The sequence below is a fragment of the Chenopodium quinoa genome, unplaced genomic scaffold (assembly GCF_001683475.1).
Source record: "Chenopodium quinoa cultivar QQ74 unplaced genomic scaffold, ASM168347v1, whole genome shotgun sequence".
Taxonomy (NCBI): domain Eukaryota; kingdom Viridiplantae; phylum Streptophyta; class Magnoliopsida; order Caryophyllales; family Amaranthaceae; genus Chenopodium; species Chenopodium quinoa.
In genome coordinates, this window is record NW_018743050.1 from 709,156 (window position 1) to 723,683 (window position 14,528).

At 31.7% G+C, this 14,528-nt stretch overlaps 1 protein-coding gene across 1 annotated transcript; it reads right to left on the reverse strand.

Moving 5' to 3' along the window:
- Positions 1–737: 737 nt before the first annotated feature.
- On the reverse strand, positions 738–8,002 carry LOC110730846 (protein CMSS1-like). The gene is made up of 6 exons (XM_021910674.1): positions 7,372–8,002; positions 5,667–5,862; positions 5,410–5,482; positions 3,735–3,784; positions 1,573–1,686; positions 738–1,228 (listed from the first exon to the last, which is right to left on the reverse strand). The coding sequence occupies exons 1-6, from the start codon at positions 7,679–7,681 to the stop codon at positions 1,099–1,101; spliced, it is 873 nt and encodes a 290-aa protein (XP_021766366.1). The 5' UTR covers positions 7,682–8,002; the 3' UTR covers positions 738–1,098.
- Positions 8,003–14,528: the final 6,526 nt, after the last annotated feature.

A 14,528-nucleotide genomic window follows, 5' to 3' on the forward strand; every position in this document is an offset into this window, starting at 1 on the left:
GAACACTACCATAAACATTATACCACAACAATGGATTAAAACTAATGACTCAAGTACGTGGTACCTACAAATCCAAGCGAAAAAAAGTAATGATAAAAGACACCAATCAACAACTAGCAATTTTATAATTTCGCCAAAACCAGTAACAAATTAAATTTAAAATGCATAAATTAGGCGTACAACATTTTAAGTTTGCTATTAAAGCTGACTTTGATGAGCTCTGTTTTTAATTTACAAGCGATTCAGGTGTCCATAACTCTAAACTTATCGGATCTTGCATCCTTGCTACCGATTATATATGTACCAACAATATGAGCCAAGTGAGAAGTAAACAGAAAAGATAACCGTATGAGGGTAAAAAGAGGACTCAACAAATTTCATTACGATTTCCTTTGTAAAGTTTACCTAATCATTATTCAAGAAGCAGTGAAAACGGTGGAATCCATGCTTCCATAAGATTATATTAAAATGAAGCCTAATGATTCATTGGCCTTTCAAAACACTTTCTTTCCTAGATCAAGATCCATACAAAGACAAACAGAATGAGAATTTGGAGTTCTATTGCAAAAACTAAGAAAGAATATAAAAAAGACGAGTAGCTAACATGGAACAAGCCTCTCTTCCATGCTTGTAAAAAGTCAATCAACAGATATAACGCCGACCTATGAATAAATGAATAAACCACTCGCACAGTCATACATCTTTATTTTTTTGATAATAATAGAGTGCAAATTATGTAATAACTTTCTCCATAAGCAGGAAAAAGAAAAAGAAAAGAAAAGTACTCATAAAATATACCTCACATAGTAAAGAATTTATATCATCATGTTTATAAATTGCAGGATATAGAATCCTACAATCAATTACATCTACACCATTGCGTTTTGTGTCTTACTATGGATCATTTCTTCCTTCCTTTTCCTCAAGAAAAATCTAATAGATCAAACCTGACACTGCACTCCCGTTACAAATCCAGTTTACATGGCCCTGCAAATCCAGAGAAAAAAAAAAACTCTACTACGCCAAAATTGTAGCTATAAGATTATGAACAATTACAGAACAATCTAGCCCTCGACTAACAAATCAAAAATGGCTGGCTTATTCATCTTCAGACTTTTTCACACTCTGACCAACTTCGACTGGTATTGGACCATACAAGCAAACACGTAGACTGCCTTGAAGAAGTCGCTGGTGGAAATAGCTCTTATATAAATCCCAGAATTCATCCCTATTAGAAGATGCAGATATCTATCAGAATGCATATAAATAAATGAGATCAATGAAAATAAAATTGATTTGCTCAACTCATTACGGTTCTACAATTCTACTCCAGACGAAAAGGTAGATTTATGGGATCCAAGAATCTATCCATCCATCCATCCTATTCCTACAATTGTGTCTATCTAGTGCTGCATGTTTTAAAGTTTACGTTATGCTACTCCGAAGGGTCCTTGAACCTGTGATTTAAGAGGGGTGATAAAGGCCAAAACCAATATATACGCTGACTTCCCAACTTGAGAGATGGACAGCAACCAAAAACATGAAAACATTTTTTTTAAAGGCCTAGCTAACCTGACTTGTTGGAGGGTAAGCAATGAAAAGCCTTTAACATCAGTATGCATATCAAGAACGACTACTTCCAGTCGTGATAACCCTAAGGCCTCCATTTCACACAATTTCTTTATCCTGAAAATGAAACAAAAAAAAGTCTTATTAGACAAACTGGAAAAAATGAGTAAGGCATTACAAACTAAAGTTAATAGCCTCTAGTGAACATTACCACTCATACCACATTCTTTACATTTTATTTATACTCTCCTATACAAGACATTCTTTACATTTTTTTCATACTCTCCTGTACAAGACACTAATATTGTACAAAAAAACAAAACAGATCTGGACACCCTTATAAACCCTTGAAGCCTGAAATTGCATAAGCACAAAGGAAACAAAACAGAAAATAACAATAAAAATCCCATTTGAGAATCAAAAACCGCTAATGACAGTCTCAGAAATGGTCTATGGTTGACACTTCATCAAAGATTTCAGAGAATACCTACAGAAGTCATAGTTCAGTGGTGATTAATAATCTTAAGGAGCTTAACATTGTCATTGGAGATGTCAGAGGGCTGTTGGAGAGATTCCAAGAGTTTATTGTCGAGCACATCCATAGAGAAACTACTCAACCTAATGATAGGATAGGGCAAAAAGGCCCATATTTATCAATTACACAGCAAGGGCTTTACAAGGATCATACTGTTTACTTATATAATTTTCTAGTCAAAGAAAATCCTTGTTCATGACAGAAAGGCATATTCCACTATAGTGAGTTAAACAAACTCCTAAAACCAATTTTATGGGCTTTCCTCTGGTTAATAAGAAATCTAACTCAGTGGCAATTTGGCAATCCTTTGAGAATTTCATGCAGACAAGAAACTTTTTTGATAGAAAATGAGTGCAGAACTGAAAGAAGCATCCTTTTTCTTATATACTCCGCTAATCAAACAAATACTTGAACAAATTTAGTTTCAATAATTTCTATACTCCAAGCTATAAAGTCTAAACACCCCAAAAAATACAAAAGCATTTAATTAAATGACCATCTATATATCATAAACAAGGCAATTAGGAAATTATTATTTACTGAGTTGGATTTTAATGTTTATTCAAAATCATAGACAAAATTTACTTCTTCATGCTATCAGGGTAAATTTACCAGGATGGATCTTTGACATGTAGCTCATTTCACTCCATATCATCTTTCCATGTTCCATATATAAGTTCCATCAATTCCCCTCTACCCCAACTTCATACACCTAAACAGATCATAGCAGGGTAGCAAAGCAACAAAAAAAATTTAATGCAATCTCCAAATTCAAATGGCATTTTCCAAATATTGATAGTACTCCACGCATTTTCATAGTTGGTCATACACATTATCTTTATCTCACTGCCTGAAACTACGTGTTTCCCTGAACAGCAGATTGCATACAGCTATGCTGCTAGCAATAAAATAAAAGAAATTAAAAATTCAATTGGAAAGAGCTCAATTGAGCACCACATTTCATAGAAACAATTTAAATCCTGATGCAGCAAATACTGCCAGAACTACGAAGCCAGCGCTACACATTTACAAAAGAACACAAGATACACAAGCAACAAACCCTCAACATCACTGGGATGACAAAGCATAAAGACCAGCAAGAGTTGTAAACAATAAGTCTAAATGCTTTCAAGCTAATGAATTGCTCATAATCTCATCTAGAAAGCCAAAGGATGCTTTAAATGAAGAGCTTGAAATGAACAGTACACAAACAAGAAAAACATACTTGAAGGCCTAACATGAGCGATCTAAGTCCTTACAGATTGTTCTGCATACCAAGCATCATTTCTATGGCTGCTATTTGGACAATGCATGAATATATCACTAGAGTTCCTCATTTACTACCAATAGAAGTACTCCAGTCTAGTCTCTACCAATATAAAATCTAGAAAGGGAAAAAAAGGAAACAGGAACAACAAACTAGAGTCACAAAAGTAGAGAACATCAAGAGTCATGACTTAATTAGGCCACATATACCCTTTTGCTAGTGCAGGAAAGTCAGACATAATCCACCAAGCAGTTATCTACTGACCCACAAAAAAAAGTTTAACTAATATCTAAGACCAGCAAGTCAAAACACAAACATATTTTCTACACAAAGAATAGCCAATTTAATAATGTACATTGTTACCTGCTTGGTGTACCACTGGCGATATTCACACGATTCTTTAATAGAGTTACCTGCAAATATCAGAAACTGTCTTCCTGAGCAACTTTTAATACACTAGCTCACTAAAAGAGAAATATGGGATGCAATTTAAAGGAAGACATCGGGGAATTGTCTGATATACAAGGCAAGCACAAAATTATAGGCATAAATACTGACTGAGGTAAAAACATGCTCAAGACAATACACTAGCAACTTTTAATACACTAGCTCACTAAAAGAGAAATATGATATGCGATTTAAAGGAAGACATCGGGGAATTGTCTGATATACAAGGCAAGCACAAAATTATAGGCATAAATACTGACTGAGGTAAAACATGCTCAAGACAATAGGACTCAAAATATTCAGTTCACATTAATATGATATTTTCTGATTTTATGATTACCAAAATGCATCGCATAATCTTATGACGAGAAAAAAAAAATGTCAGTTTTAATCTATCTGACTAACAATGTGATGCAAATGCAGAAGATCAGAAAACAGTTTAAGTGCCTATTGCTGTCATGTTCAACAGATTAGGATTTGGCTTAGTCTTACTTTGTTTCATTTTAATGATAAAGAGCAAAGATTTTGCATTTTTATTGCATATCCTTATTAATATATTTCAAAAAGCTCTATTTCGTTTACTTAGCTGATAAAAGGGTCCATCCAGAGAGTTTCAATGCTTTATCAAGTAAGATTGTAAAATTGTCAGATTGTGCGCTGATTTCATTAGAATGGCCAAGAATAGGCTTGTTATTTTAAACAGTGTTTGTATGTGTAAGGTTTGTTTAGGTGTTAATAATATGTTATTATCCTTGGGGCTACAAGGTTGGTTTACGTACATTAAAATACCTATGTCCTAAGCTTTTATAAAGACGTCATATTGCTATGCATTGCAAAACATAAAATTTGAAGAATTAACTAAAAACCTTCATTTGGTCTATGCATGAAACATTGTGCATTATTAGTATCAGCACCATCTTATCTTGAAATTATCTAAAAACGTTCATTTGGCCTATGCATGAAACATTGTGCATAATTAGTATCAGCACCATCTTAGATTGAATCTTTCTGCCAAGAATCTTCATTTTCGGAGCATTTTATCAAAGAGTTGCCTAGATCCATATCAACACTGATGGTTTTTGGTCATATCATATCATATCATTATATATATATATATATATATATATATATATATATATATATATATATATATATATATATATGTATGTATGTATGTATATTGTCATTTACAATTCTAGTTCCGGGCAAGACAGTGTTTGTATGCATGAAGGTGAAAAGTTGATGCAATAAACTTCTAAGCATCTAGGAACAGAACACCATATAAATGGCCTGGCAGAAAGCAGCGTTAAAAAAGGCTTCTTTGTTAATAAGTCAGCATTTAACACCAACATCACCCCCAATGCCTCTAAAGAAGCCCACACGTTATTGCACTAGGGGGAAAGGATGTGTAGTCTTATGGATTAATATCCAATGTGGACTAAAGAGGTTTCCAAATGTGCAGGCAGTGCAGATAGCACTTTACTCATGAAGACAATATAACTTAGACAAATATACAGAGTTGCCAAGCATCTTTTCAGCCATCTAATTGTGCCATTTTAATTGCATAGAAAGGTAAGGTACAAAATTTAACCTGCTCATCAATTTTCAAATGCTTCGAGAATAACTTCACAGCTTGGCATTCTTTAGTCAATATCCGCAAGCCCCTGTGTATGGAGTTTGCACAATAAATATTTTTGATGACAAAACTATGCACAAGACAACCCATTAGCCTTTTTTAACCTTAATCTAGGTTGCAGCTGCAATTCATATCGATGAAGTCTTATAGGGTTGCTGCAAGTAAAAAATGATGTTCCTAAAATCAAAGTGATACAAAGGTCAAACTCAAACCTCAGCATTTCCAACGATTTTATGGCAGAAGCACTAATAACCAAGACAGCGGGGTTCCCAGGATCAACTTTTCCCTCAACAAGTTGTGGTTCACAAAGCACTTCTTTCCATGATGATCCAAATACACCTTTAATATGCTCCCCCAAGTTGCCAGCATCTTGACTAATTCTCTCCAACGGCTTTGGAAAGTACGTATCTGCTAAACATGGACCCAATATAGCAAGTTAATATGAAATATCATTTTCTTTGCACACCAAGTGCATAATGTGGTAAACAAAATGAGCACACAAATCAGAAGTTCTATTCATACACACATACCCTATAGTTTCTAATTTCCTAAGCTGATCCTTGTAAATAATCACCTTGAATATTATTGAGACTGAACGCTTTTTTGTATGAACGAAAGGTATTTTAATAATTGAAAGGACAAAATGAGCAAAAAGTAAAAGTAGCACTACTCAAAGAAGGGAGGGAAATTATTTTTTGTAGAAAAAGTCGAATTACTTTGAATTCTACCAAAGTGCCAGATTTCAGATTTGTTTGTTAAAAGTATGCGACTGTAATGCATCAAGATAGTCTATATCTGCATATTTGTTTAACGACAATAATACCAAACTATCCATATCCTTTTTACGATCAAATGCTGAAATACATGTACAACATAGATTGGCTAGTAAAGAAAATAAGTAGGAACATACACTAACAACCTTTTTTGTAAGTGGTAATAAATGATGATAATGGGAATGAATTAAAAATCATGTTAATAACCATAGTAATGCAACTTCATCTTCAAACATGTGTTTTTCTTGAATTTCTATACCCACCTAATAACTCCCCAAGTAGTAAAAGATAGTAACGAAAATTTATAAAGAAATAGAGATAGTTTGGACTTTGGAGTGAACTAGCATTACTATGGCCATCAGCATAGGACTTCCCTTACAACAACAACAACAACTACGACGACAACAACAACAACAATACCATAGTCCCAAAATGGTTTAGGACTTCCCTTACACATTTTTAAATATATACACTCTCATATCCACCCTTTTAAACGAAGCCTGTAAGTTTTCAACAAAAGCCTAGCACCTACTACCCACAGATGGATCATCCGCCTAAAGTGAAGAAAGTCATGTTATACCGAGCTTTTTCACTTATTTTCTTTTATGTATTTCACCTCCAACGTATGTATCGAAGTCTTACTGTTCTATAATACTCCATATCAACTCATAGTCGAAAGCTGCATCTTCTTAGCCTAAACATTTTGACAACATTAGACTACTCTGTACTACCCATCACCACTCACAAAAGATGAAACCCATAATTTTGACAACACCTGATTCTGATAAAGTAGCATATCTGCTGGCCTAGAAACATCCTGATTAATTATTATCACCTGAAACTAAATGTGCTAAGTTTTTGCCTACAATACATACAACATTAACAAGAAATGAGCTCAGCTCAAAGATATAAAGGCATAAAACACAGAATTTGTATAAAATTGTCTAGAAAATCATAGCAACTACGCTAATAAATATTAATGAAAAAACATAAAATCCAAACTTTACTCAATTTTGTTGGTCCGAAAAAATCAAATCAAACATACAAATAAATAGCATATATAATTAGACATGGGTTTGTACTCAATGAAAATTAAACAGTTGAACAAAATAAATTAGGTAAGTAATTGAAGGAAAAAGATGACCTTTAATGGATTCCAACTCAAGGGAAGAGAGTTTGGTGCCATTTGCAGATTCAAATTGATCAACAAAAAAACTGCGACGCTCAGAAGGTGATAGAATTAGGGAAGTAACAGCAGGTTTTTTTATGGGTTTATCAACCTTTTCAATTGTGGGTTTATCTTTCAATTGTTTTTTAATTTTCTTGGGATTTTTGGTTTTGGGTTTTTTGGGAGCAAGAGATTTAGGACGATTATTGCTAAATTTTGAGGGTTTATTCTTGCCAAATTTTGAGGGTTTGTTCTTGCCTCCTCTTACTTCTTTGCCCTTCGCCATTGTTGTTGCTGTGGTTTAAGTTTTCAAGTTGTGCGGCTTCCAACTGAACACCAGGGTTTTGCGCCAAACAACCTTCATAAGTTTTTTTTTTTTTTTTTTTTTTTTTTTTTTTTTTTTTTTTTTTTTTTTTTGGTTTTTCTACATTATAACCCTCTAACTTTCCGTTTTCTACAATGTGCCCACTCTTTTTGAGAAATCTACCCTGTAATCTTAAAATACATTTAGCTTCTATACGGTAACCTTGCCGTTATCTTGCCGTTAACAAATTCCGTTAGTTATATTTTTTTTATCGATTTACGTGTTAGAAATAGTTCCGTTAAAGGTTTTGAGGGTATTTTGGTCCTAAAGGATCCAAATTAAGCTCAGATTTCACTAAAAAATGACACAAATGTCTTGTTTTGCATATTAAATACGTGAACACGCAAATCGAAATATTTTTTAATATGAAAAACGAGGCATTTGTGTTATTATTTTGCTAAATCTGAGCTCAATTTGGTTCCTTTAGACCCAAAATATACCCCCAAAACTTCTACAGAACTATTTTCAACACGTAAATTGATAAAAAAAAATATTATAAAATGGTGAGTAGGCCCCACTAACGGAATTTGTTAACGACAAGATTACCGTATAGAAACTAAATGTATTTTAAGGTTACAGTGTAGATTTCTCAAAAGGGAAGGGCACATCGTAGAAAACGAAAAATTAGAGGGTTATAATGTAGAAAAACCCTTTTTTATTATTATTTTTCCTTTTTTATTGAATTTTAATACAAGTATAAATTTTTTTTATCTACATACGGAGTATCAATTACCAAGTTTTTAAAATTCTTGACCCGTATCTTAAAGTGACTTGACATGAAATAACCCATAACTCGATCTGATTGATATATTTACATAAATATAAAATTATAGGAATATTAGATGGGCAAATACAAGTTTATCTAACAGATAAACGAAATTTTGTTAATCTAATGGCATTTTTGTAAATATATTGAAAACACGTGGTCATTTATTTAGTATTTTTGGTGAGCTGTCTAATTATTGTTTGCAACTTGCTTTTACTGTTTGGTGAGGATTGAGGAAATTACATTTACCCTTAACTAGTACATGAAAAGACGCATGTACCCCTTCACTGGTACTTAAAAAGACAATTATACCCCCATTTGTTTATTTGGGGAATTAACTGGGTACAGCTCGTATTAGATTATGAAGTATTTTATTTCTTGTCCAAAAAAAAATGAAGTATTTTTTTTTCAATCAATTAGAGTATACTATAAATAAATGTTGCAAGTTTTGAACTACTTCCTTTGCTCCAAAATATTATTATTAATATATAAAATATCTATTCTCAAATATAAATAAGTTAAATTCACATATTTTATCTTGTTCATTTCAAAAGAAAAAGTGATGTAAATCATTTATAATAATTTTATGATTTGGAAGTTTAAGGAATATAGAGAAATTAAACAATTAATAAAACTGAAAAAGGGTTAATGACATCCTTCGAAATAAAAATTAATGTAATTTTAAAAAAATACAGAAAATTTAGAATATGACATGTGAAGTTTAAATTTGTCGGTTATGGTTGTCTACAATGTAAAATAAAATTTTTGAAATAGTGTAATATGGTGAGTTTTAAGGCCTATTCTCTTCGGCTAAATTTCAACTCAGTTTAGTTCAGTTCAATTCACTTCTTAATTTCCTTCTCTCATAAACAACTCAGTTTAGTTCAGCTCCAATCAATTCAATTTAGCCCAGTTCAGTAAATCATAATAGGCTCTTAATTTGTTAAAATTGAGGGTCTGTTCTCTTCCGTTGAAATTCAGTTCAGTTCAGTTCAGTTCAGCTCAGCTCAGTTCAGTTCAGCTCTTAATCTATGTCTAATGATATTGCTAATGATATAAAGCCAAATTTCATTCTTTTAAGCTAGTATTACAACGACAACGACAACAACAACAACAACAACAACAACAACAACAACAACAACAACAACAACAACAACAACAACAACAACAACAACAATAATAATAATAATAATAATAATATTAACAATAATAATAATAATAATAATAATAATAATAATCAATAAGTAATAAATAATGATAATAATCATCAATAAATAATAATAATAATAATAATAATAATAATTGAAATAATAATACTAATAATAATAATCAATAAATAATAATAATAATAATAATCATCAATAAATAATAATAATAATAATAATAATAATAATAATAATTAATAATAATAATAATATTGATACAATTCATTGTTCAAATGGGTTAGATACATGTAAGTGTTTTGTGTTCTTTTGTCATAATACTATTTTATTTTTAAATTAAATAGTATATGTGTTTAAAATGTTTAGAGGTTTCAAGTTTTTAATATATTTTCCATAAATATTATAATTATATAGTATATTTTTTGTAAATATTTTAATATGTACATTTGTATATACACATATGTATAGTAATAAATAATCAATAAATAATCCAAGATCACTAATCTGTAGTTAAAAATCACTAATTAATAAGTTCAGTTCAGTTCAGTTCAGTCAATCGGAACAGGCCCTGAGATGTGAAACTAATGTATAATACTATATAAACAGAGAGTGAGAAAAAGCTCAAGTGGTTAGAGCTCCCTCTCGGTTTTAAGATATCTTGGGATCTATTCTCATCAACCACCCTTGTGCTCTCTACCCAAAAATAAAATAAAAAAAATCCTCTTGGTTGATAAATTTTGCTTATCCTGAAATACCTTTAAAATTTAGTGCAATACAAAAAATAAAAAATAAAAAAACCTATCCTATCATAACTACCCACAAAAATAAACTATTATTAAAAAAAAATTGTCCACAAATTAAACCACGTTTAAATTTGTTTATCCTTGTACATATATTTTTATTCTATAAAAAAAATTAATAGACACACGAACTCTGTTTAAAAAATTATAACAAATATACATCTAGTAATTTTTTAAAAATAATAATACTCGAAATGTACCACGTCGTTCTCGGTTAATAATAATTTTTTAAAAAACAATGTACATCTATCTATCTATCTATATATTGCAACCACCATATTTAAAGGTTAAAGGTACAAGATGTCTAATTCCATGCTCTATTTTATGTATTTTCACCAGCCATATGCTCGAAGAGAATGTGAAAACTCATTTTATCCCAAAAAAAAAAAAAAACTACAATATAATATCCATGCATGGTGTAAATTCCTTCAAAAGTATTGAAAAAAATATATTCTATTCTACATTTCTACTTATTTTCTTCCTATTTTACTTACTAGCTTATGGGTTAGTAATTTTTAATTTTATGTGAATTGACGGGCGTTAGAACGGTCGCACATTCCACACTCAATCAAATAAATTTATAAATCCTAAAACTAACCCCTAAACAAGTCTAGTGGTAAGTTCGGAGTCGAACCACAAGGAACGGTAATGTTGGATTGTTCTCGATCTAATGCTTAAGCTACGCCGAAATCGGTTTATGGATAGTGGACACTACAACTACACTAAAACACATATAAAGAACAAGGTATGATAAAGTCTACTAGGGGAAAAGATCCACTTAGAACAATTAATAAGCTAATGAGAATCCATTTGATAATCAATCATGCAAAGAAAGAATTATAATGAGAATTAACTACACTCAAAAGTAATCTCTCAAATTCCTAGCCTAGATCCCTCATTGACTAGGTGCATAGAAGAAAATTACCCAAAATGCAATCAAATATATCAATTCTAATTCACAATCCCTTGTCAAACTAGAACTAACATGCAATTAAGTGTGCTATCATGGGAGATCAATCCAATCTAAAACAAACAACATGCCAACATCAATTCAATCAATTTAATCACACAATTATCATCAAATTTATCTCAAATAACTCAATTAACCATAACAAAGCTTCACTCAACACCTAGTAGAAGGAAATCTACTCAAACATGATTAACAAAGCAATTAATAAAGCATAAAGAGAGAAGAGAGTAAGAAATGCTCATTGATATAAAATGGAGATCTTCAAATCATCAAATTCCTCCTTTGATTATCCAAAATCCATGAAAACCATTGTGCTCCTCACTTTCTCTCTCCAAAATTTGAGAGTTTCTCTCTCTAAAAACCTAGAACTAACCTAAAAACTATTCTAAACTGAAAAATCTCCCTTTTCTTTAATGAGTAAAAAATCTATTTATACCCTTTACAAAATTGCTTAGGAAGCTCCGCAAAAAGTCAGCTGAAACGGGAAAAGGTCCGACCGAACTCTGTGTAGGTTCGGTCGGACTCAGGGTAGGTTCGGCCGAACTCAGGGTAGGTTCGGCCGAACCTCCCTGATCCTTGTTTGGTCGAACTTTCCTGGTTCGACCCCTCCTGTAAACATGCTGAAAACTTGGTTGAAACTGCCTTGGAGGTTCGGTCGAACTTTTCAAAAGTTTGACCACACCTAGGTTCGACCGAACCTCTTAGAGGTGTGGTCACACCTCCTCTTGAACTTCCTCTTCTTGCTTCCTCTTCTTCCCTTTTGCTCCTCTTGTCTTTGTCCATGCCTCCATACTTGGCCAAGGGGCCTCCTACCGTGCTTAGGACCGTCATGGAACCTGCAAAAGATAGCAAAGATCACGAGAGCATGGGGATGATAAAATTATGCATAAAGATTATCAAAACAAGCGCAAATAAGCATACTTTTCATCCATAAAAGAAAAGGAAGCCATAAGAGGAGAAAAGAGGTAGAAAACCTAAGAAAAACAGGAGAAAAGAGACCAATACACTACCCCTAAGGGTAACATAAATGTCACTCATCATGAATATGATTTTTGAAAAAGCATATAGTTATAATATTATGAGTAAACTAATAAAATTCTTATATAGTACATGCATATCGTGTTAACCAAGATGTTCAATTTTCCTCCCTTTAAAATGCCTCGATAAAAACTATTATTGCTCAATGTGCTAACTTTAGTTTGAACAAAGTTTAAAATTATTGTTCGAGCTTGGATAATTAAGAATTTGAAATGCTCCAGCTTTGTTCATGAATGTGATCATTTTCATTTTGAGTTGAATATCGAGCTTGAATAAGCTAAACTTGGGTTTGCTTTAATAAATGAGCCTCGAGTTACATGTGAGAATATTATATCTATTAATATTATCTAAGATTTTGTCAATCTTTTTATGGAAAAATAATGGTCAAGTTTTGATGCCTGTATAATTCGATCTTCCTTTATCCCAAACTATTGAAACATTGGATTAGTTTTCATCATTCACATATTAACTTTGACTATACGTTTTTCACCACACAGTAAACACAAATTTATCACAATTTGTAGTTGATTAAGGAGTAGTACATATCAACCAGCTACCAACTAATTACCAAACAAGGCATTAACATAGTTATAATACTATTTGTCTTATAAACTCATCTAAACGAGTTGATCATGAATAATTTCAAGTCGGACAAGATGTTTGACTTGCGGTCGTTTATTAAATTGAATTAAGTTTTTTGTTCAAGCTTATTTGTTAACATAAACGAGTTTTGAGAATTCATATCAGCTCATTTACACCTTACTACTGGTATAGTGCACCCGGGTGTACAATATTATGTTAATTAACTTAAATTAGAAATTTTATGAAATCTAATTTAGGTAACTAATTGTGTTTATGAAATAATTAATAATGGTATTTTGTAATTTCATTTAAAAAATTACTTAAAAAGGAAAAAAAATGAAAGTTGTAACTAATGTGTAGCAACATTTTTGACAAAAGTTACAACTAAGACCTTGTTTAATTCACCTAATTTTTACTTATTTCAGAAAAAATAAGTTTATATCAGATCAAATAAGTTTAGATTAGATCAGATCAGATTAGAAAAATAAGTTTAGGTCAACTCATATCAGAAAAAATAAATTCAGGCCAGATCATCGTTTATGTGCAGTTTTTTATTGTTAAATATCTTAAATTTCGTAATAAAAATTCTAAAAATCACATATTAATAAAATACACTTTATTACTAATTTAACAAGACCCCACTTGATATATTTATTATGAATAGATTATTGTATATTCAAAGTCAAAGTTTGGTCAAATCTGACACTCAGATCAGACTATACCAGAGCAGATCGGATAAGATCAGACTAGACTAGATCAGATCAGATAAGCAGATATAAGGCGAACTAAACAAGGCCTAAGGACCCGTTCTCTTCCGCTTATTTTTAGAGCACACACATTGGGGAGGATATATCATCCTCCTTCTACTCTTTCTCCTTCAAAGTAGTATCCTCTTTGATGTAAAAATGTAAGAGAGGATACTACTTTCAAGAGAAATGCAATATATCCTCTATGGAGAGAGGATATTAAATGTTTTGAAGAAGATATGTTAGTGGACCCAAACTCATTTTTTTAATATTTTTTTTGCCTTTGTGTGGGATATATAAAGTAGGAGTGAGGAAGGAAGAAAGGATCCTCTTTGATGTGTTGAAAAATAAAGAAATAAAAAGAAGAAGAGGATGGAGATAGTGGGAAATAATGTGGAAGAAAGAGAATATGATGTGTTAAAAGGAGAAAAGGGGATGGAGTAGTATTCTGGATCCACCACAACCCAATGGACAATACTTCCTTTTTTATTTAGCTCCAAGAAGTTCAGTTCAGTTCAGTTCAATTTAGTTCAGTTCTTAATTTCCTTTTTTCATAAAATATTCAGCTAATCAGAACAAACCCTAATATTTCAGCAAAATCGATAAAAGATTTCCAAATTTTTTTATGTCGGTGAAAAACAGGAGAATAAAACAGGAAGTATTGTCCATTGGGTTGTGGTGGATCGAGAAAGTTCAGAAAATCG

What these genes read in the sequence shown, in the direction of transcription:
- LOC110730846 (XM_021910674.1), bottom strand. Translation starts at nt 7,681, where the DNA reads ATGGCGAAGGGCAAAGAAGTAAGAGGAGGCAAGAACAAACCCTCAAAA. An exon ending in TGAGTTGGAATCCATTAAAG is followed by an intron (nt 5,863 to 7,371) that starts GTCATCTTTTTC and finishes CATGTTTAGCAG; the next exon opens with ATACGTACTTTCCAAAGCCG. An exon ending in GCCAGTGGTACACCAAGCAG is followed by an intron (nt 1,687 to 3,734) that starts GTAACAATGTAC and finishes TTTCATTTTCAG; the next exon opens with GATAAAGAAATTGTGTGAAA.